The sequence below is a fragment of the Eumetopias jubatus genome, unplaced genomic scaffold, assembly GCF_037043125.1.
Source record: "Eumetopias jubatus isolate StellerSeaLion01/CBP00866 unplaced genomic scaffold, mEumJub1_p1.0 scaffold_6, whole genome shotgun sequence".
NCBI classification, from domain to species: Eukaryota; Metazoa; Chordata; class Mammalia; order Carnivora; family Otariidae; genus Eumetopias; species Eumetopias jubatus.
The window spans coordinates 101234490-101258062 of NW_028274812.1; the positions used below are offsets into that span (position 1 = coordinate 101234490).

Below are 23573 nucleotides of genomic sequence, written 5' to 3' on the forward strand. Positions count from 1 at the left end.
TACTGCAAAAGAGTTTTGAAAACAGGGTTATAATAAAACAGGGTTATAATAATCCCAGGAGTTGATAATAATCTAAATTTATGTTTTCTTTTCAGGGATGACAATGAAATACTACTTGTATTTGGCTGCTGCTGTTGGTTTCCTGCCTATTTTGATTATAAGAGTATGTGAGGATTGTTATGTTTCATAATTACTTTCCAGAAAAGGATAAGAGATACCCCTGTAGAATTCATTTTGTTACAGACACTGTTGTGAGGACGCTATGCCAATTATTCACCTTGGTCTCACCATAGGCTCTAGTAGGCAAGTACTATTCTTAATTTCACATTGCAGAGAAAAGAACCAAAGCATAGGGAGGTGACGTCATGTGGCCAATGTCAGATAACTGGGAAGTGGAAGACCCTGAAAGTAAATCTAACCAGTTTGGCTCCATGGGCTTATGCCAATTTCATTATAGCTCCTCAGGATAATTCAAAAAGCTGAGAATGTAGAGCAGGAATTACTTTTTTATAACATACCATGCATTCTCCATAACTAAATGGGAGAAAATATTGTTTGGACTTTTTTAACCCAGAAAAGCAAGTATTTTATCAATATCCCAATTGAACTATCTGATTTGTGACTATAACAAGAATTTAACACATCAAAATTAAATATAAAATGCAAGGTGTGAACAGCAAGAAGAGAAGTGTGAGGAACTGTAAGCAATGGAGTCAATATATGAGGCCTGCACCTCACTACTTATTAAAGACAAGAACTTCAACAATCACAAAATAAAAACAAAACACTCAATGGTATAAGGAATAAGTCCTTAATATTTTATGGTCACCCAATAATATGAGCCTCTAAATAGCCTCAATGATATAAAAAAATTGTAATTTTTAATGTACCCAAAATATATTTTTAAAGATTTTATTTATTTATTTGATAGAGAGGGAACACAAGCAGGGGGAGTGGCAGAGGGAGAGGGAGAAGCAGGTTCCCCATGGAGCAGGGAGCCTGATACAGGGCTCCATCCCAGGACCCTGGGATCATGACCTGAGCCAAAGGCAGACACTTAATGACTGAGCCACCCAGACGCCCCATGTACCCAAAATATTTTTATTATGAACTGAATTATAGAAAATGAATGATTTTTGTTTTCATGTGCTACATAGGAGAAATCAAAAATGGAAGGCATTTAATTTTATAAATGAAAGAAAATCCATACACACCAGACAATTGGGGTGCTGATTTAGGTCTCATCACTCACATCTCTTCCCCAAAGAGGAACCAGGTACAGCTCTCATTCAATACCCAATAATTATCCAGTATGCTGGAAGTACAGTCTTAAAAAGAGTTCTCCTTCCTCCCCTTTGGTTCTCTTCCCATTTTATTCCCCCAGTGTGGAGGGGGGAACCTTCACACTTCACAGTAAGGAAAAGCTAAGCTGAATGAAGCATAGCCACCATCAGGGAGAAAGGAGAAAGAGAGTGAGAAAGCAAATTTTGCCTTTAAGACCTGATCAGTACTAGGCTGGTCTAGGTCACTTAGTCCATGTTCTAGGAGACAGCCTGGCCCAGGCTGCCATGGGAAAAAAGGAATCAGTATCACAGTTAAAAGTCCCAGTGAAAAAGTAGGTAACAAGAACTCCTCCCAGTCAAGGGAACCAGAGCCTCATCTATTTACTGACCAAGAATACAAAGGAAAATTATGAAGGGACACTGATAAAACAACATGTATACATCCTATAGACAGAGAGTTACTGGAACATTTGCATGTAATTTTACAGAAAGTTTGCTCAGAAAATTAAGGCTTAAGAATTTTAACAGAAAACAACATAAGACAAATTAAGCTCCAAACACAAATTCATTGCATATTTTAAACATGAATCCTAGTTAAAGGAAATAATAAACTGTTCCTATTTGTCCAATAAAAATAAAACAGTATGATATATTCTTTTTAGATTCCAGGTAGAAAGCAAATAGACTAACGACTAGGCCTGAATCTTATTTTAAACTCCCCTTCAATGTTAGAGTTTACTGAGCTACTAGGCATCTAATTGGACAGAAATCACTTTTTACTGACATACAGAATTTTCCATGAGAATCTAGTAGATGTTACACTAAAAGATCTTTGAAGGAAAATACAGGGAGTTGCGATCAGGTAATAACAGGATTTGATATTGTCTGAGGTAATTAGAGACTTCTCTGGTAAGGAGGACATGATAGATCTGAGATCTGAAGGATAAACTGGAATCACTTGGTAGAACAAGCTGACAGAGTATACTAATGAAGAGACGCGCTTGGGCAAATATTCTAAGGCAGAATAAAAACAGGCTCATTGCAATGATTAAAAGAAAATCATTGAGACCAAAGAAGAGAAAAGTAAGGAAGCATATCTTAAAGAGAGGGTGAGAGGTCAGCAGGGCCTTCACAGGCCTTGTAAAAAATTTAGCTTTTATTTCTAAGAAATTGTTGAAAGACTTTTAACAGGAAAGGGACTCCATTGTGTCAGTGTTTTGAAACGTTTACTCTGGTGGATGACTGGAGAATGGATTGTGAAAGACTGGATTAGAGGAGTGGGAGGGGAGATATAGAGGTGATAGGGTGTTTTTGAAGACTGTGAGGTCAGTCAGGTGAAGAAAGAGAAGTCTGAGAGGTCAGAGAAAAACGAAGAGAATGTGTTGTCCCTTACACGGCAAGACTACTTCTACACTGAGCATTTACTCAGGGGAGTTAGCAGCCAATAGATCAAGTAGAATGAAGACACTAAAAAAATATTGAATTTACAAATTAAGCTTGTTAGTGACCTTTTTTTTATTAAGATTATTTATTTATTTGACAGAGAGAGCACAAGCAGAGGGAGAGAGAGGGAGAAGCAGGCTCCCTGCTGAGCAAGGAGCCCGATGCGGGACTCGATCCCAGGGCCCTGGGACCATGACCCAAGCCGAAGACAGCCGCTTAACTGACTGAGCCACCCAGGCATCCCTAAGCTTGTTGGTGACATTAATAGGAGTTGTTTCAAAGTAAAGTATCTCAACTTCAGAATTACTGACATTTTGTTATGGAATAATTCTTCTTCAAAAGGGTCTGTCCTGAGCCTTTTTAGGATGTTTAACAAAAATCACTGGCCTCTATCAACAAGATGGCAGAGCACACCCTCCAACTCAGTCATGACAACCAGAAATTTTTCTAGACAGTGCTTAATGCCTGAGGAAGGAAGGGGGGACTTAAGGAGGGGTATATCATTCCTGGTATAGAACCCTTGTTTTAGTGGAATAAATGGGGGAAAGGTGAATGAAGATTATATTGCTTAAAGGGTGGGAAATTATAGACATCCAGTACTGGCAACATTTTCAGGAATTTTGATAGGGAAGGAAAGTAGAAAGTACAATGACTGAATGGGGAACTGAAATAAATGAAACGTTTTGTTTGTTTATTTTAAGTTACAAGCAACATGATAATGAATAAATGTCAGTGGGAAGGACAAAAGAATTGGTTGAAGATACAGTGGAAAGATAATGAGTAATGTGAGATTGGGGAAAATGTGGAAGAGAATGGAGTAAATAACACTGGGGAGAAATAGCTTTTGAAAGAATAGCCCGTTTTTAATTTTTTGAGGAACCCTCACACTATTTTCCATTATGGATTTACCATTTTACATTCCCACCAACAGTATATCAGGGTTCCCTTTTCTCTACATCCTTTCAACACTTGAAATCTTGTTTTTAATAATAGCCATCCTAACAGGTATGAAGTGATATATCATTGTGGTTTTGATTTTCATTTCCCTGATGATTAATGAGGTTAAGCACCTTTTCATATACCTGTTGGTCATTTATATGCCTTTTTTTGGAAAAATGACTGTTTAGGTTCTTTGTGTATTTTTTAATCAGCTTATTTGTTTTGTTTTGTTTTTGCTCATAGGTTATTCAAGTTCCTTCTACATTTTGGATATTAATTGCTTATCAGATATATAGCTTAAAATGTTTTTCCATTCATTAAGTTGCCTTTTCATCTTTTTGATTATTTCCTTTGTTGTACAGAAATTTTTTAGTTTGATACAATCCTACCTGCTTATTTTTTCTTTTATTGTCTGTGCTTGCCAGGACCAATGTCAAGGAACTTTTTACTTATGTTTTCTTCTAGGACTTTTATGATTTTAGGTCTCATATTTAAGTCTTTAATCCATTTCAAGTTGATTTTAATGTATGGTGTGATATAAGGGTCTAATTTCATTCTTTTGCATGTGGACATCCAGTTTTAAATCCAGGGTAAATCCAGGGTAAATCTTATGTTAAATGCTTTTACAAGATACACAAAATAATAACAATAGTTACAGTAAAGGGGGAAAGAGGAAACTTTGAGAGGTGATTGCTATGTTTGTGTTCTTTTGTTTGTTTGTCTTGATGGTGGAGATGGTTTCACAAGTGTATACTTACCAAACTCATTGAATTGTATACATTAAATATGTATAGCTTTTACATGTCAATTATACCTCAATAAAATGGTTTTAAAAAAGCAGGAAAGTATGATCTGTTCAGTAGTACCACAAGAAATAAGGAGGAAAGAATGAGAACAAATAGAGGCAGATTGGTAGACTGATGAAGAGAAGCTGAAATAGCTGCCTCTTTACTGAGGAAAGTAGGTCATACCAGATTCTATTGAGAGAGGTCAATGTGATTGAAGTAGAATGCACAAGTTCTGCAATAACATTATGAAGAAAAACAAAGTGAGTTAACCAGGTAAATTGGTAGAATTGATGACCAAATTAAGGCACTGTTTGAGGTTAGACATCAAGATTTTGGATGATACCAATATCTGGCATTTTGTGGAGTATTTTTCTGCTAATGTTCATCTGACTCTGTGCAGGCAGGGAAATTTTTGGTCCCATCCAAAGTGGGGGTGTTCCTAAATGACGATGGGTGGGAAAGGATTCAATATTTTAGCAAGAAAGTTGTTGAAATAAGAGAACATGAATAGAAAAAAAGAAAAGAAAAGAGAGGGAAAATAGAGAAAATGAAGAATGAGCTAAAAGACTAGATTATGTTGAAAATAGTCAGAATGATTGACCTTAGCAATCTGGAAGAGCAGGAAATCCTGATCAGGCAGGGAAAAGTTTGACCAGATGATTTGGCATTTGGAGTGATTATGAGATATAGACAGTGACCATCATCATGGAGACTAAAGACACTTGGAGGAGAGGTCTAAGAGAGGAAGAATTCAAGGGCCTGAGATATCAGATGGTTGGAACTAAATATGTGAATGCTGAAGTCCTTTGAGTTGACTGCAGAAGTTGGGGTGGACAGGATGAATTCGTTTCAGAAGGCCCTTGAGAGCCTGTTTGGAGGCCCAATTTCAGGGCACCTGGATGGCTCAATCAGTTAAACATCTGCTTTAGGCTCAGGTATGATCTCAGGGTCCTGGGATCAAGCCCCGCATGGGGCTCCCTGTTCAGCAAAGAGTCTGTTTCTCCCTCTTCCTCTGCCCCTCCCTGCCCCAGCTCGTGCTCTCTCTCTCTCTATCTCCCCTAAATAAATAAATAAATCTTAAAAAAAAAAAAAAACAACCCAGAAGGCCCAATTTAAATGAATGAGAGGAAGTGATAGGAAAACATTATCAGAAAATAAACGTTCAAAAATGAGATGGTAAGGCAATATGTCATGAGTTTCACTGGAGCAGAGTTCAGAGGAGCAAGGAAAATTGATTTGGTTATGATAAAGGGATTCTGGTGGTTCCCCACCTTTCCTCTAGTCTAGACAAGAGCTACCTAAAGTATGGAGGAAAATAGTAACACATGAGTGGGCTTTTGAGGAAATGATGTCCACAGGGGACAGTCTCTCGAGGGGTCTTCTGGGTTCCATATCTATGCCTTTTCCCCATTCCAATTTTATGTTGATATAAAATAAATGAAATAACTACGAAATTTGAGCAAGGTATGGTGTTGGATCCTATCCATTCAGAAATTGCTAATAGTCCTATGGTACTTGAGGAATAAAGAGATGCTACTCAAATTATACTACATATGTTTTGCCACTTTTTAAACAAAAGGAATGAAGTGCATGTGATATATAATACACACACAAAAGAAGCTGCTCTTTATAGCAACTAATGATAGCCTAAAATATTAAAGCTGTTCAGTTTCTTCTTAGTTGCAAGATAAATTAAAAGAATAGTCATTAATTCTGGATTGTAGCTGATTTTAATTATATGTTAAATTATATGTTATACTTACACATATGTATGCAAATGCTAATGTTTTTTCATAGGCATAAGACAAAAAGGTAAAATCTGAGTTGAAGACACTGGAGGCTTTGTATTCAATAATTAATATCTTAGATTAGACACATCCTTTAGACAGCATTCAAGTAAGTGCAAGTGGTTTATTTAAGAAGCAAAGAGAACACTTGCAAGAAATGGGGTGGGATAGGAGCCAAGGAAGGGAAGTCAGTCAATAAAGGTGTGATATCAAAATATCTTCCACTATGCTTTATATTGCCTGATAAAAAGTATTTTAACATGGCCCAAAGTACCAATCATAAATTTGGAGAAGCCCAATCACAGGGTATCCAGGGCATTATGTTATACACTTGTATAATGTCAGATGACATTCAGAAACCCACAAGACTAGCACTGCAGAAACGGGAACTAATCTATTGAGCAATTGTTAATTTTAAAATGCTTAGATCATTGTCTATTCAATATAAACTACAAATTCATATTGCTATAGGTCTGCAAATAATATGCATGATGAATTACACATAAAAGAAGTAAGACTAATTAATAATTTTCTGATCACAGGCAAAACCAGCTCCAGTTCCATATGTTCTATATAATACACTCCTCACTGAATTGGCAACTGTCCAAGAAGAAATCGTTACTGTACATAACACCCTCAGAAGAGGAGTAGTTCCATCAGCCAGAAACATGCTGAAGATGGTAAGATTAATTAAACAGCAACAACAACGATGTTAATAATAGTAATAGTGTTTACTGAATTTTTAAGTTCTCTTCACTTTCAGTATACTAAAAGTTTGGTCTTCCCAAACAAACCTATGACTTAGCAGCAGAAAAATGGAGGCACAGGGGTGCCTGGGTGGCTCAGTCAGTTAAGCATCTGCATTCAGCTCTGTTCATGATCCCAGGTTCCCGGGGTTAGAGCCCTGAATTAGGCTCCCTGCTCAGCAGAGTCTGCTTCTCCCTCTCCCTCTGTGTCTGTGTGCTCTCTCTCTCTCTCTCAAATAAATAAATAAATCTCAAAAAAAGAGACAAAGAAATGGAGGCACAGAGGAGATAAGTAACTTTCCCCAAATCACAGTTATTAAATGACAGAGCAACAATCCCAACTCAGTCTAATTTCATTCATAATGTACCCTAAGACAGTGCTTCTCAATCTTAAACGAACTGCTTGAAAAACTTGATAAAACAACAGTGGGCCCCACTCTCTGAGATGCTGATTTGGAAAGTCTCAGGTGGAGACCCCTGCAAGCTCCCAGCTGAAGCTGAAGTTGCCGACCAGTACTGTCAGCATAGCGAGCTTTAAGTTATAGAGGCAATTCATAACTGTCTTCATTGGGCAGCAGCCCAAAGGCTAGGCACTCATCTGGGAATCAAGATGTCCTGATTCTAAGTCAGATGGTGCTGCCAGATAAGCCAATATTGACAAACCTATTTCCCAGTTCCCTTGCATCCCATAAAAAGAGAATTGTCTCTCCATTATAAAGCTGGTGTGTGTGCACACTAGGTGCTATAAAACAAAACAAATTTAGGGAAGTCTCAAGTGTACGAGGTGATTAGCTGCATATGTATTATCTCCCAGAAGTATCACTCAGGTTTTTGTGCAACCTTATCCTGGTCCCTTTAACCTTGGACTGGTCTAGAGTACAAGAATTAGAAATAGTGCTGGCTCTGGAGAATGATTCTAAGGGACAGCTTCCTCATACAAATGACAAAGGGTGGGAAGCAAGTGAATAAAAACATTATTTTGAAATTTATCCTCTTGGTCAGCTTAAAATAGAAAATGTTATTTAAACAAAACAATAAAAATCAATAGCTATCATAGACCTTCTTGCATTGTGAGTGTTGTGCCTGACATGTATATTGTACTTACTGTTGACAGGCACTCTTTTAGAACTTTATTACATTAACTCATTTAAATCAATAGTTCTGTGATGCAGGTAATACTATCATCTCCATTTTACAGATAATGAATCTGAACCTCAGAGAAATTAGTTAAAATCCAAAGTAATAAGTACTGAATAAGTGCAGATTCAAATGCAAATGGCACAGCTCCAGGCACCTGCTCTTACCTATATACCTCCTTTAGGGTCCAAACTCACTGGACTCCAATAGGGTCTAAACTCCTTGGTTTCCAAAAGAGCAAACACATTTAGCTAGGAGGTTCTAAAGAAATTTTAGAGTAAATGGAAAATATAGCCACTGATTCAGAGGTTTTAAAGGCAAATACAAAGGGAATTTTAGAACGTAATATAAGAATGAATACATTCAAGTGCTAAAGTGTAAAGGTACGAGAGATCAACAAGAGTATAAATTAGGTGACCAGTAAGACTGAATCATATTTTCAAAGGAATATGAGAGTTGAGCTGTTCCAGAAACAATGCATTGGATGTGGCTAGAAAGGAACTGATAGAGTTACAGCAGGGCTGAAGGGCCAATCACAACTGTCAGGCAGAGATTTTCTGAAAAAGTTTCCATACATAAGGTTAGAAACCGATTAAATGGAACCATATATTAAAGCCAGAATTCATAGTTTTGATGCAATAACCATGAATACTCACTTGTGATTTTAACCATGGATCTATCACAAAAAGAAAGGAGCATCTTACCAATATGAATCAGAGGTAATATCCTAGACAGCTTCCTCAAAGAAGTCTGAACCACAGACTGTATGTAATGAATGTTGCAGGTGGTTTATGCGACAAGATAAGCTTACTCAGATGGAGATTAGCAAGCAGAATGCTTATTGGAGAACAATCTCCAGATTGACACCTACCTGTGGAGGTAGAGAGAGAAGCAGCAGTGGACATATGGAAAAGTTGGATTATGATGTAGTCACAACAGAGGGCTCAGATAATTCTGGAAGCTGTACAACTAAGACAACCCTTTGTAGTTGTCCTGAGTAGGAGGGAAGTGGCTTGGAATTTACAGTTCTCACATTGACCAGATGTTGGGTATGGATTACCCCAGGGAAGGGATTATGCTCCTGGATGCAGGACAATTTTTAGAAAGGACATACAGTAGAGCTGTCAGTGGACATGACTCTCAGCTTAAGAGGAAATAAGTGCTTCAGTTCAGAAAGTGACCTGGTAGTACAACACAGCATACACAAGCAATGAGCTGTAAAGTATCCAGATAAATTCTAGTCCTAATCACTTGATAACCCGGTCATAATAGGCATGGTTTTTTTTTTTTTACTAAGGTTTTTTTTTTACAATGATGATATTCCCACTGCCAGGAGATCCTATGTCCTAACAGGATGTGTTGTATCATCTCTACTACCTCGGGTAGATGTATCCACTACTGAAATACAACTTTTCTTGCATGAAACAATCAAACCTTACAAAACCATGTTGTTGTTGTTTTTTAAGGTAGACAATTTTTTATTATGTTATGTTAATCACCATACACTACATCATTAGTTTTTGAAATGAAATCTTGCCATTTGCAACGACATGGATGGAACTGGAGGGTATTATGCTGAGCAAAACTATGTTTTTGCTTTGAGCCTAGGTTAATGACTTACTTAATTCATCTCAAGGTTTAGTAAATTCCTTCAACCTGAAGGGCAATTCTGTAAAACTAACACAGATGGAAGCATATACATATAACAGTTAAACTTCTTTGCCACCAAGAAAAATGTTGAAAATCTAAGTCAGGTGTCATCCAAAACTTATTCTAAAGAGTAAGTGAATGATTTATGTCAAAACCTGTAGTAAAAAATGAAGTCTACAACTTTTGTTGGTGATGTGTTGCATTCAGATATTGGGAGTCTTTTAAGTGGATGTACACAATGTAAGGATTAAAGAGTGTTAGGGAGAACATTTGTCAAATTCCATAATTAGTTATATAGACTTCCTGCCTCCTTTCAACTTCTTGGAGATACACCTGACAAAGGCTTCAACTCAGCACAATTGGCACACATTAAGAGTTAAGAGCACACATTCTGAAGACAGAATAACCTGGATTCTAATTCTTTCTTGGCTATTTATTGGTTGTGTTATCCTGAGAAATTATGCAACATCTCTGTGCCTCAGTTTCCCCATTTACAAACGGGGCTAATGATAGTACTTCCCTTGTAGAGTTGCTCTGAATCAAAATGAGAAAATATACGTACAGAACTGGTAACATATCCCGGCATGTGGTATTAGCTACTATTTTTTAGTATTATTTATAATTTTAGATGGAGATGTGTGACACTGTACATAGCCATTGTTTATTTATTGAGCACATAGTATAAGATTTGTCATATCACAATTGTATTGCATGAATTACTACATTAAAACTTTAGAACAAACTATTAGGCATGAACGATGGGTCACATTTCATAGATGAAGAACATATTCAAAAAGATTAAATAATGTGTCAGAGATAAAACTACTAATAAATAATGGAATGGATTTCTAACCCTGATCTTTTTTACTGAAAGCATTTACACACTTCTGAGAGAGAAGCTGCATCTGAACATTATTACCAAATTTTGATTTTGTTAATTCAAGGGCTAACATAGTGAGTCAAAAGTTTTGTCTTCCTTTTCCAACCAGAACATTTAATATTATTATTTAAATTGTTAGCTTATAAAATTGAGGATATTACTAGCCTTGGATTTTTGGAAACAATAAACTAGAATATTATCATGGAAATGCCAATAAGACCAAATGCTTATATTTTACTCTTCCACTGTAGGATTGGAATGAAGAAGCTGCACAAAATGCCAGAATGTTGTCAAAGCAGTGTGAATTAAGAGAGAGCAACTCAATTAAGAGACGAATTACAAGTAGGTATACATCTGAATGACTCACCTCTGTACTCAAAAGTCCTTAGGGATTGTTAAGTAACCTGGCAAGGGTAAGTTAAGTCATTCAGTCTATGATATGGACCCAGAAATGACAGTGGATTGTGGCCTACCACACTGTTTTCTTATTATTAATTTTTAAATTTAGGTATTCAAGTTTCAAATTCCAATTGCTGATCATCAGAAATAAGAATCAAAGTTCTCAATATTACAGAACAGTTGAGTAATACAATGATAACTGGATGGAGAGCTGGATAGCTAGAAGCTTTCCACTCTATATAGTTATTTCAGCTACACACAATATCACCCTAGGGATATCTTTGGCTTTGAAATACTAATACAGTTGAGAGGTGAGTTCTATTCAACTCTACTGAGCTATACATGAGAACAAATTTAGGTGCTCATACATAAGTCCATCTCATGGCATATATATTAGGTGGATCATGGCTAGTTTCCAGAAAATCTATTAGTACTTCCTACATAAGTAGACATTATTAACATTTTTGAGATACTTGTTTATTACAAAATATTTTTAAAATACTAATGAAACTTCCATATTTACAGATTATTGGGCATTTTTGCCCAATGTTTTGACCCATGAATTAGCAGTGTGAGCCTTTCCTGCCCCAGAGAAAGGTAGATCACTCCCAAATTTCATTTTTGGTCAAGAACCCAACTCACAAATGGATGGTTAAATGAGCAAATGTTTATTTCAAGGTTCTTGCATAATGAATACCTCTGTGGCTGTTTTCAAGTCATGGGTCCCGTTACAACCCATTGGCTACTTGGATTGGTTTCACCCTTCTCAACAGCTCGGAAGTGGCAGAGACTGAAATGTTGATCTGATTTCCAAGCTTGTACATCATCTCCTACTGTCAACTTCTCACCAAACCTAAGTACCACAAGTTCACTCATCAATGAAAAAGATGATTGCCAGCAGAGATACAGCTGAGTTTGTTTACTTTTATAAGACATTGCTTGGATGACCAGTGAAATATTTGTAAGATAAAATGAGGAAAATATCCTTGTAATATATTTCGAAGTTTCTTCAAGTATGACTCAGACTTTTTTTCTCCCTTTCAGATACTTTTTGTGGAGAAAATATGCATTTGACAACTTATCCTATCTCATGGTCAAATGTAATTAAAATCTGGTACAATGAATCTAAATATTTCAAGTATGGGAAATGGACATCAATGGATGATGACATAACATTTGAGCATTACACTCAGGTAACCTGCGTACTTGCAAATATACACATTGTTTAAATGACTATAAGCATGTGTGGAAAATAGGTGACTGAGAAAATTATTCTACTTACTTTTCACAAACTTACACTTGACCCACTGAGTTCCTATTATAATTTGAAACATATGGAAATGTGATTCCCTCAACAGATAGCTTAGAGAAGCTGCTTAACTATTTAGTCTCCTTTTTTATACATTTGGACTTTTGGGAATTAACAAAATCATAAAACATCAATGTCACCTATAAATTACATTTCTAATGTGTGTAAAGAATGAAAATAATAGTACCTTATAATACAGAGAATCTCTTCTACCTAGTTTATTTTTATTATGGTAAAATTATATGTATATATGTATATATGTGTAAAATATATACATATATTATTTTTATTTATCATATATAATTATTTTCATATATATAACATAATAATTATTTGGATATGCACATATGAATATATTTTATAAAATTTTCCATTTTAATCATTTGAAAATTATGTAGTATTAATGTTCAGTAGCATTAACTACATTCAAATTGTTATGAAGCAATCACTATCATACATCTTCACAACTTTTCACCTTCCCAAACTCTGTACCCATTAAACAATGACTTCCCATTTCTGCCTCCCCCCAGCCTCTGGCAAGCACCATTCTAGTTTCTTTATCTATGAATTTGATTACTCGAGATACCTCACTCATATAACTGGAATCATACAATTTTTGTCCTTTTGTGTCTGCCTTATTTCACTTAGCATTATATCCTCATTTGATGTTCATCCATGTTGTAGCACATGCCATAATTTTACTCCTTTTTAAGGCTGAATAATAGTCCACCGTATGTGTATATCACCTGTTTTGTATCCATTCATTCAGTGTTGTGTATTTAGGTTGTTTCCACTTTGGGCTATTGATAATAATGCTGCTATGAACATTGGTGTACAAATATCTGTTCATATCCTGCTTTCAATTCTTTTGAGAAATGGAATTTCTGGATCACATGGTAATCGTATGTTGAATTATTTGAGGAACTGGCATACTGTCTTCCACAACACCTGCATTATTTAACATTCCCAGCAGCAATGAAATTTTTGATTTCTTCACATCTGTGCTGTATTGGTCTGCTTGGACTTCTATAACAAAGTACCACAGGCTGGATGCACTAAACAACAAATTTATTTTCTCACAGTTCTGGAGGCTGGAAGTCTATGAAACTCTGCAGCATAGTTGGTTTCTGTGAGAGCTCTCTTTCTGCCTTCTTTTCATTATGTCCTTGCACGGACTTTCCTTTCCTTTCGTTTGTGCGGGCTTGCAGAGAAAGAGAGAAAAAGAGTGAGAGCATGAGTGTCAGCACTCTGGTGCCTTTTCTTATAAGGACATGAGCGCTATCAGATCATGGTCCCACCCTTAGAACATCATTTAACCTAAATTACTTCTGTAGAGGTTCCATCTCCAGTTAGAGTTGCTGGGTTATATCAGATGATTTGGGTTTTTGCTGCTGAGTTGTAAGAGTTCTTTATATATTCTGGATATCTATGCTTTAGCAGGTATATGATTCCACATATAAATGAGATCATTAATTCCTATTACATAGACTGCCTATTCACTCTGATGATAGTATCCTATGATGCACAAAGGTTTTAAATTTTGATAAAGTCCAACTTATCTATTTTTTTTCCTTTTCTATCTGTGCTTTTGGTGTCATATCCAAGAAATCACTGCCAAATCCAATACCATGAAGTTTTTTCCTTATGTTTCCTTCTGAGTTTTTGTTATGGTTTTAGCTCTTACCCTTAGGTATTTAATCCATTTTGAGTTAATTTTTTATATGGTGGAAGGTAGGACCCAATTTCATTTATTTGCATGTAGATATCTAGTTTTTCCATTTACTTGTGGTAAGGCCATCCTGTGCCCATTGAATCATCTTGGCATCCTTGTTGAAAATCATTTGACTATATATGTGAAGATTTATTTCTGGACTCTATTTTATTTCTCAGGTTTATATGTCTATTGTTATGCCAGTACCACCATTTTAATTACTGTAGCTTTGTGGTAAGGTTTGATATTAGAAAGCATAAGACTTCCAAATTCTGTCTGCTTTTTCAAGCCTGCCTATTTAAAAATCATAGACTTAATCATTTATGGATAGCAATGCCTATATTCTAAGTAAAAGACTAGCAAATAGCATTCTTATTTTAAAATTGACACCCTTGGACAAAAAGGATATGTTCTAGGAATCCAAGAATGTTATAACATCAGACTATTTATTCATATAATTTGCCTTATCAAACAATCAGAGGATAAAAATAGAATGATCACCCAGGGAGCTTAAAATCTGACAAATTTGTGATATCAATTCCAACCTTCTATTTCTTTCAGATAAAGGTAGACTAGACCCACTATTTACATCCAAGACCATTAGTTCCGTCACACTCAGATAGTAACTTAATATTTCCTCTTCCAAACACTTAAAAAATTGTTATCCAATTCCCACGATACACCTATGATGTAGAAGATAGTATTATTTTATCCCATTTTACAAACAAAAAAATAAAATTTCAAAACATAAACTGTATAAATACCATACAACCAGGAAGTGGTAGAGATAGAATTTGAAACCAAGACGTTTGGCCTCAAAGGCCAACTCTACTCTATGCCATGCTTCTTCTCTGATGATTAAGTAAAGTTCCTCCCATGGTTTGATTTTTGTATCATCACCAACAAGACTTCATCATGTTACCAGATTTTCCATATAGATTTGATAATAAGGTGAGCCAGGATTAAGGATGGCCAATAAGTGTGCACATGTATGTGTGCTATCCAGACACATGGAAATCTTTCTGTTTCTATGACTTCCTAACAAGCCATGCTCAAAGCATCCTAAAAGCAAACATGTTTATTTTCAACCATGGATAACAATATTTGTATTGTAATCATTTAGCAAAAGTCAAATTATTAATAAAATAATCTCTTTATCATTACAGATTGTTTGGGCCACTTCTTACCTCATTGGCTGTGGAATATCATCATGCGACAAAAGATTTTCAACTCAGTATCTCTATGTTTGTCACTATTGTCATGAGTATGTATTATACAGTTTGGTTTCACAAAGCCTTTAGAAATATATCCCTCTTACATAATCCAGTTTCTCAAACAATATAAAAGAAAGCTCAAATAAATATTTCATTTCAGTTAAGCAGAACTTTAGGGATAAAATGTCATTTAGCCAATACCTAAAAACATTACACACACAAACGATTTTATTTACATCATATTTTTAAAATAAATTTATATTTGTATTTCATTAATAGAATGTCCAAATTCAAAGCTATTACCAGTAGTCTTGCTCTGTGTTATTGATTAGCATAAGCAAAAAAACAAGGATATTTACTTCAACAATCTAGAGTATATTTAGAATGCAAGGGCAGAAATATAACGGAGTATCAAGAATAAACAAATGGAAAAATTGAAGTGTTCTTGTTAGTCTAACTATTGGTATATGTCTTTTCTTTAGAAATTAAATTTACATGTTATCAAGGTGTGAGTAACAACTCCTAGAAGAGATAATCTAATTGCTTCAGTGAAGGGCAGGTGGACTCCTTTGCCCTACCAACTGCGATTGCTCTTTAAGCAAGATCAATTTCAGACAAAGATGATGTAGGAGCCCACAGGAGCACACTATGTGGCTCCAGTGGTAATCATGAGAAATTAGAGATTGTTCAAAGCTTGATATAGTCCTCTAATAGTTCACTACAAATGCCTGTTTTAATATACTCTGCTAAGGAAAGTTAACGAGTGGTCTGCATATGTCTCCTTCAGCTAGTCGTACTTAAATAGTTGAATATGCAAATTTTCCATCATACTATGAGCTCCAAGCATGGTGTTTAACTGCTACCCCCCATTATTTTGTGTTGCAAAATAAAAAAAAATGTTCAATATGAATCAGTGAAAATTGTTTATCTGTTAATATGCTACAATATTTATACTTTAAATGAGGTCTCCAATATCAGCGTAGATTCAATAGATATATTTATATAAGAGCTCTATATATGACTTATTTTCTGATCTTATCATTACTTGATTTCAGTAGTTAATATTTGTTATGATTTTATCTGTATAATTAGTATGGAAGACAGTAAGATCTCTTTGCATCTATAATACATCCATTGTACTAAATCTTTTAGGGGCTGGTGGTGGTTTCTGGTGAACTGACAATTACACAAAAGTAAAACACATAGAGCTGTGATAGAGAATTTCTGCAGCAAAGCTTAGGCCAAGAGTCTGACAAAAGCCCTTAATGAATTAAGTAATAAGTTTCTTTTATAAAGTGAAATTTTGGGGCACCTGGCTGGCTGTTGGTAGACCATGTGACTCTTGATCTCCGGTTCATGCGTTCAAGCCCCACAATGGGCATAAAGCTTACTTTAAAAAAGAAATGGAAAAAAAATAAAATGAAATTCTAACAATTCAGATATCAAAGGGAAAAATATCGACTAGAATGCTATTTTAACCAGAACATTTACTTTATTTTTCAAGCATATGAAGTAAGAATCAGTTATAATCCACACTGTTTTCTTAGATATCTGCAGGTAAAACTGTCTTCTCTGAATTTCATATTAGCTTAGAACTAGAAATTCTCATCTACTCTCTCTCCCTCAAATCTACCACTTTAAATTTAGCCATACTGAGGGATCTTCATCTTTTATAATGCTCCTTGTGTTTCTACACAAGAGTAGCATGTATCAAGTTTCTCATGATATTGTGCAAGATGAATAGAACATCTCCAACTTGACCAGGAAAAAGATCCTCATCTGGGAGCTATATATATAGAACTTAAAATGTTCTTAACATGTCCTTTTACATGACTGCTTACCAAGTCTTTTTGGGTATAAATAAAGAAAAATGACAAATTATAAATCACTCTAAAGCTCTTCTGCTTGTTAAGACTTGACTGTTCATAGATTCCAATCCTATAGGAACTTAACTGTCTGAATAGGGCAAATTCTTTCAAAATGCTCTTAGGACCCTACAGTTGCCTGATAAATTGTCATCATTGCAAGTCTAGAAATTTAAACCTATCTTAAAGATAGCATGGTGATGGGTATTAAGGAGGGCACATATTGCATGGAACACTGGGTGTTACAAGCAAACAATGAATCATGGAACACTACATCAAAAACTAATGATGTACTGTATGGTGACTAACATAACATAATAAAAAAAATTATCATCATTATCTAGAAGTGGTTTACAAAAATTGTTTTCAAAGTTGATTATAAATGGTGAGTAAAATTTTATATGGTTTGTCCAAGCATTAATTTTATTACATCACCTTTCCTTTGTTCTTTTTTTTAAGGGGAAATGATCCTGCCAAAAGGAATAAACCTTATAATGCAGGAAGTCCATGTGGGGAGTGTCCAAATGACTGTGAAAATAAACTTTGCAGTAAGTTTTACATTCATTTTGCTTAATGTAGACGATTGACCCAGGAGCCATGTGTCCTTCAAATTAAGGATTTGGCAATATTGCACTTTTCTATAACTTTTTTCTCAATCATCACACAGGAAAGATCAACATTATTTCTTATTTCCCCTCCCTGAGTGACCAAGAAGATGATTGATTAAATCTATTGGAATGGATATTAGAATGTCTAGGCTTAAACTCAAGCCCCCTCCCCCCTGCCCTAAAGTTTAATGACCCTAATAGGGAAAACCCAGATAAGATGTTAATATAACTATACATTTTTCTCTGCTCTATAAAAACGTTTCTGGGCTCTCTTATTGCAACCTTGAAATTAGTGTTCTCAGCTTCTTGCTGCTCCATAACTCTCCTACCTGTCTGACCAGTTAGGGCATGTAATTTCTTACGGAGTGATCCTTATTCTCCCATGTTCCTACTGACACATCAAAAGATATTAGTTGATGGTCACACTGTCCCCTTAGAGCATTTCCTTTTATTTCTTAAATAAACCTTACCTACAATGTAGTATTAACCAAATGGGTTCTAATTACATGTTCATTCCTTTAGATAGCAAAAGTTCCTTTTTCTAGAGCCTCCTGAAAACATAGCTACTAATCCCTGAGTGTAATGTTGATAAGATAATTTTCGACAAGACTGTAGAGAAATAACTAACCCAGGAAAAATACCCTTTAACTACAGACTTGGAAGATCAGAAGACTTATTTTCCACACCTAACCAAGTCACTCTGTTTACTCTTAAAGTAAGGAAAGTGGATTCTCTTTTGCAAATTCCCTCTCTTTCTAAATAGAGAAAGAGATAAATATTCTTCCTTCTAAGTCTCAAGAAATTGTAGTTGGGGAAAAATAAAATATCTACTAATTATCTATGCTGGGTGGATGGGGTAGGTTTTTTTAATCCAAGATAGAAAAGCAATGTCTTTAATGCATAAAAAAATGTAATTGAAGTAAAATGAGAGTAGGAAAGAGAAAGTATTACTCAAGAAGATTAAATCTATGCCATAAAAGATGCTTATCTTAAATTCTTTGCTCACCTATAAATGCATGAGAAGATGAGAAATATTAAAGAAAGATATCTCAGATTGGGCCACACTAGAATGGAAACAATGCTTAAAATATAAGACTTGGATATACAGATATAAGCAGTTTAGTGTGATTCAAATAAATCTTATAAAAACAAAATTCAAATTATAAAATAGGAGAAATTACATATATTAATATAATTTATATACTATGATAGCAGTAAAAGCATTTCTAAGAGGGCAATTCATAGCAATAAATACCTATAATAGCAACAACAACAAAAAAGAGCTCAAAACAACTTAACTTTATTCAACTACAAAACGAACAAACTAAGCTCCAAGTTAGTAGAAGGAGGAAAATAACAAAAATCAAAGTGGAAATAAATAAAATAGAGACTGAAAATAAAATGAAAAAGATCAATGAAAGGAAGAGCTTTCATTAAAAGATAAACAACATAGAAAAATCTTTAACTTTAGCCACACTTACCAGAAGAAGAAAAAGAAGAAGAAGGAGGAGGAGGAGGAGGAGGAGGAGGAGGAAGAAGAAGAAGAAGAAGAAGAAGAAGAAGAAGAAGAAGAAGGAAAGAAAGAAAGAAAGAAAGAAAGAAAGAAAGAAAGAAAGAGAGAGAGAGAGAGAGAGAGAGAGAAAGAAAGAAAGAAAGAAAGAAAGAAAGAAAGAAAGAAAGAAAGAAAGAAAGAAAAGAAAATAGAGGATTCAAATAAGTTAATTTGAAATTAAAGAGAAGACATTACACCTGATACACACAAACAAAAAAGAGCATAAGATTATGCTATGAATAATTGTATAGCAACAAATTGGACAACTAATTTGAAGAAATTATTGAAGGAATTTATCCTATTTATACATACAACTTACAAAACTAAACTTAAAAAAAACATACAACTTACAAAGACTAAATTATGAAGAAATAAACATACAGTTCACCAAGACTGAATCATGAATAAATGGAAAATCTGAACAGACTAAGTACTAGTAAGGAGATTGAATCAATAATCAAAATTCTCCCAACTAAGAAAAACCCAGGACCAGATAGCTTCACCAGTGAATTCTACCAAACATTTAAGGAAGAATTAATTCTAATACTTCTAAAACTCTGCCAAAAAAATAGAAGATAAGTGAACACTTCCAAACTCATTTTATGAGGTTGGCATTACCCTGATACTAATATCAGACGACACTGCAATAAAAAAAAAAAAATTACAGGCCAATATATCTGATGAACATAGATGCAAATATCTCAGTGAAAGTTAGCAAACCAATTGCAACAATACATTGAAAAGATCATACACCACAATGAAGTGGGATTAACGCTAAGGATGCAAGAATGGCTCAACATCCACAAATCAGACAATTTGAAGAATAAAAGTCATATAGTCATCCAAATAGATACAGAAAAAGCATTTGACAAAATCTGACATTCTTTCGTGATAAAAACTCTCAAATTGGGTTCACAGGTATAATGTTACATCAACATTATAAAGGCCAGATATGAGAAGCCCACAACAAGCATCATATTAGTTAAAAGTGAAAAGCTTTTCCTCCAAGACCATGAATAAGACAAGAATGCCTACCTTTTTTTCCTCTTCCTGCTATCTTCTTCTTTTTTTTTTTTTTTAACATATAATGTATTATTTATTTCAGAGGTACAGGTCTGTGATTCAACAGTCTTACAAATGAAGGTGGGGAGAATTGGAGGGGGAGATGAACCATGAGAGATTCTGGACTCTGAGAAACAAACTGAGGGTTCTAGAGGGGAGGGGGTGGGGGGATGGGTTAGCCTGGTGATGGGTATTAAAGAGGGCACTTACTGAATGGAGCACTGGGTGTTAATACACAAACAATGAATCATGGAACACTACATCAAAAACTAATGATGTAATGTATGGTGATTAACATAACATAATAAAAAAGAATGCCTACCTTTGCCACTTTAATTTCAACATAGTACTGAAAGTCTTAGAGTAATTAGACAAGAGAAAGAAATACAAGTAATTAAAAACAGAAAAGAAGAAGTAAAACAGTTATCTACTTGCACATGACATGATAGTATATATAAAATACCATAAAGACTCCACCAGATCAGGGCGCCTGTGTGGCTCAGTCAGTTAAATGTCTGCCTTCAACTCAGGTCACGATCCAAGGATCCTGGGATCGAGCCCCATGTTGGGCTCCCTGCTCAGCAGGAAGCCTGCTTCTCCCTCTCCTACTCCCCCTCTTTGTGTTCCCTCTCTCACTGTCTCTCTCTCTGTGTCAAATAAATAAATAAAATCTTTAAAAAATTAAAACAATAAAGACTCCACCAGAAAACTATTGGAATTAATAACTGAATTCAGTAAAATTGCAGGATATAAAATCAATATACAAAAATAGGTTATTTTTATATATACTACCAACAAACTATAAGAAAAAGAAATTTTTTAAAATCGTACTTATAATTGCATCAAAAAAGAATAAAACACCTAAGAATAAATTTCACCAAGGAAGTGAAGGATCTATATAATGAAAATTATAAGATATTGGTGAAAAATACTGAAGATACAAACAAATGGAAATATATTCCATGCTCATGGATTGGAAGAATTAATATTTTTTAATTTCCATACTACCCAAAGATATTTACAGATTCAGTGCAATCACTATCAAAATTCCAATGGCATTTTTCATAGAACTAGAACAGAGCTAAATTCTAAAATTTGTATGGAATGACAAAAGATAGCCAAAGCAATCTTGAAAAAGAAGAATAAAACTAGTGGTATCATGCTTCCTGATTTCAAACTATATACAAAGCTATGTATAGTAATCAAAACAGTGTGTATTAGCATAAAAACAGGCACATAGATCAATGGAACAGAATGGCTAAATGAACATTATATATATAAAGAATGGAGAGCCAGAAATAAACCAATACATATAGGGTCAATTAATTTATAACAAAGAAGCCAAATGCCAAATACATACAAAGGGAAAAGACAGTCTCTTCAATAAATGGTGCTGGGAAAACTAGACAGACAGCCACATGCAAAAGAATGACACAGGAATCATATATTACACCACACACAAAAATCAACTCAAATGGATTAAACACTTGAACATAAAACCTGCAACCATAAAACTCCTAGAAGAAAACATGGGCAAACTCCTTATATCAGTCTTGGCAATGATTTTTTTTGGATTTGACACTAAAAACAAAAATAGCAAAAGCAAAAATAAACAAGTGAGACTGCATCTAACTAAAAAGTTGCACAGAAAGGAAAACCATCAACAAAATGAAAAGACAACCCATTAAATGAGAGAAAATATTTGCAAATCATATGTCTGATAAGATGTTAATCTCCAAAATACATAAAGAACTTATAAAGCTGAATTAAAAAATCCAATTAGAAAACTGGCAGAGGAACTAAACTGATATTTTTCCAAAGAAGATATCCATATAGCCAACAGGTACATGAAAAGGTGTTTAATATCACTGATCATCAGGGAAATGCAGGGATATACTGCATACCTGTTGGAACATCTATAATCAAAAAGACAAGAGATAATAAGTGGGGACAAGGGTGTGGTGAAAAGGAAACCCTTATGCAATGTTCATGGGAATGTAAATGGGTGCAGTCACTATAGGAAACCGTATGGAGGCTACTCAAAAAATTAAAAATATAACAGTTATATGATCCAGCAATTTTTCTTCTGGATAGTTATCTGAAGAAAACAAAAACATTAACTCAAGAAGATACTTACAATAGCTTAGGCATGGAAACAACCTAAGGGTCCACTGACCGATGAATGGGCAAAGAATATATATATATATATATATACACACACACACACACACACACACACACAATGTATACTGTTCAGTTATACAACAAACAGAAATCTTATCATTTATGACAACATGGATGGTTCTTGAAGGTAGTATTCTAAGTGAAATAAGTCAGACATAGACAAACACCATATGATGTCAGTTACATGTGGAATCTAAAAAAAACAAACTCAAAGATACAGAAAACAGATTGGTAAATTTCAGAGGCATTGGGGATGTGGCAGGGGGAGGGGATAATTGCATTGATGTCTTTAAGGAGAGATTATCTCTTTGTTCAGTAATGGTGAATTTTCAAGATAATATTGTATAAACATGCTTTCTCCTTCCAGCTAACCCCTGCCTCTACTATGATGAATACAGTAACTGTAAGACACAAAAACAAAGTTTTGGATGCAGAGCCCAGTCAGTTCAACAGTTCTGCAAAGCTAGTTGCCTCTGTGACAAGGAGATAAAATAATCTTTGTTATTTGCAACTATAATGTGCTGTTGGGGAAATGTCTGCTGGATTACATCTTTTACCTTACTTTGTTTCAATACCTTCTGCTAAGTTTCACTTGGTTTTAATTCCACCTGAGATCCTAAATTTTACTAATCGTATATGGGCATCCCTAGATTTACCTGAATGCTACCCGCTCCTGTTCTGATCCTTCCTGAAGCAGGTTGACAAAATTCAACTGATGGTATAACTGGCCACTTTGACAATAACCTCTGCTACAGGAGGGTCTTTCCCCGTTAACTCCTTCCCCTGTTTCCCATGTCTCCAGCCTTCCTGATGTTGTCTTCCCTGTCCAACTAACATGCACTGTAATTCTTTATTCCATAACTTTACTTCTATTTTAAATTGGTCATTAAAATAATCCACAAAGCAAACGAAGAGTCAAGTATTATTACTTGCAAGGCAAAGTGCTTAATTGGAGGAGGTTTGAATGTCTCATTGTTTCATTATTATATCTATAAATATTTGTAAAATGGAGGGAA

The 23573-nt window shown here is 34.9% G+C and overlaps 1 protein-coding gene across 1 annotated transcript; it reads left to right on the forward strand.

Annotated features, from left to right (window-relative positions):
• The first annotated feature begins 82 nt into the window (after positions 1-82).
• CRISP1 (cysteine rich secretory protein 1) lies at positions 83-23164 on the forward strand. The gene is made up of 7 exons (XM_028097713.2): positions 83-163; positions 6783-6920; positions 10905-10995; positions 12097-12245; positions 15239-15336; positions 17611-17699; positions 22925-23164. Exons 1-7 carry the CDS (start codon positions 98-100, stop codon positions 23050-23052), a joined length of 759 nt encoding a protein of 252 aa, XP_027953514.1. The 5' UTR covers positions 83-97; the 3' UTR covers positions 23053-23164.
• Positions 23165-23573: the final 409 nt, after the last annotated feature.

Excerpts from the sequence above, each read along its gene's own strand:
- CRISP1 (XM_028097713.2), top strand. The coding sequence starts at position 98 with ATGACAATGAAATACTACTTGTATTTGGCTGCTGCTGTTGGTTTCCTG. Across the intron at positions 6,921-10,904 it reads CCAGAAACATGCTGAAGATG|GATTGGAATGAAGAAGCTGC; the intron begins GTAAGATTAATT and ends CTTCCACTGTAG. Across the intron at positions 15,337-17,610 it reads GTTTGTCACTATTGTCATGA|GGGAAATGATCCTGCCAAAA; the intron begins GTATGTATTATA and ends CTTTTTTTTAAG.